Below are 987 nucleotides of genomic sequence, written 5' to 3' on the forward strand. Positions count from 1 at the left end.
CCACTGCACTCGACTCCAGTGTGAGTGACAGAGACTTCGAAAAAAAAAAAAAAAAAAAAAAAAAACAGAATAAACTTTGAGGCATTTATTGAGTGGTTACTCTGTGTTAAGTTTTACATGCATCGTTGCAACTAGAAAGTGATGAAGTCTAAGCTTATATTGTATGTTGTTCTGTAGTTTGTGTATCAAGATGCTGCTAGTATTATTTCAGGTGATATGGGTGATTGCACATATATATGTGTGTGTGTGTGTATATGTGTGTGTGTGTGTGTGTGTGTGTGTATAGTTTGTGTGTATATAACTCTTTTCCCTTTGAAAGTAAGATACTTTTTATTTTCATTATAAAGTTGGTATACAGTTTCTCTGGACCACTCTATCAGATGGTGGTTTGAAAATCTTCTGGTGCCCCTTTGTCTTCCAGTTTAATGTGAATTTTTATCTATTCATTTTTTCCTAAATAGATCTGGTGAAAGATTTGGTATCCCCAAGGGATTTTGATGCTGCCACTTACCTGGCCCTCATTAATGCTATCTATTTCAAGGGGAACTGGAAGTCACAGTTTAGGCCTGAAAATACTAGAACCTTTTCTTTCACTAAAGATGATGAAAGTGAAGTCCAAATTCCGATGATGTATCAACAAGGAGAATTTTATTATGGTAAGACATTTTTTACTTTTATTTCTGTCTTCTTGCAGTATATCAACACATTTCTAAGAAAAACATGAAGTATTCATTACTCAAACTCTTTGTCAATCTAATTTGGGCTACAATTCAATTTTTCTGGCTCCATTTTTAAAACCCTGTAATTCGCTTCTGAGTAAATATTATATTCATTATGGTTTCCAATGTATTTTCAAATTTATAAGTCAACCATGCCTGCAGAGTAGCTTTATTCATCTGAAAATACCTGACATTGTGTGAGAATGTTCTGATTTACTCCAAAAACTCATCTGGTTTAGGATGGGTTTTAGTGGACCATATGTTCCAT

The 987-nt window shown here is 33.8% G+C and overlaps 1 protein-coding gene across 1 annotated transcript in view; it reads left to right on the forward strand.

Moving 5' to 3' along the window:
* SERPINI1 (serpin peptidase inhibitor, clade I (neuroserpin), member 1) overlaps positions 1-987 on the forward strand; it is a 112,086-nt gene that overhangs the window by 46,359 nt on the left and 64,740 nt on the right. The window contains 1 exon segment of the mRNA XM_011998232.1: positions 462-656. Within this exon segment, the coding sequence (XP_011853622.1) occupies positions 462-656 (195 nt within the window).

The sequence above is a fragment of the Mandrillus leucophaeus genome, unplaced genomic scaffold (genome assembly GCF_000951045.1).
Source record: "Mandrillus leucophaeus isolate KB7577 unplaced genomic scaffold, Mleu.le_1.0 Scaffold561, whole genome shotgun sequence".
In the NCBI taxonomy this organism is placed as follows: domain Eukaryota; kingdom Metazoa; phylum Chordata; class Mammalia; order Primates; family Cercopithecidae; genus Mandrillus; species Mandrillus leucophaeus.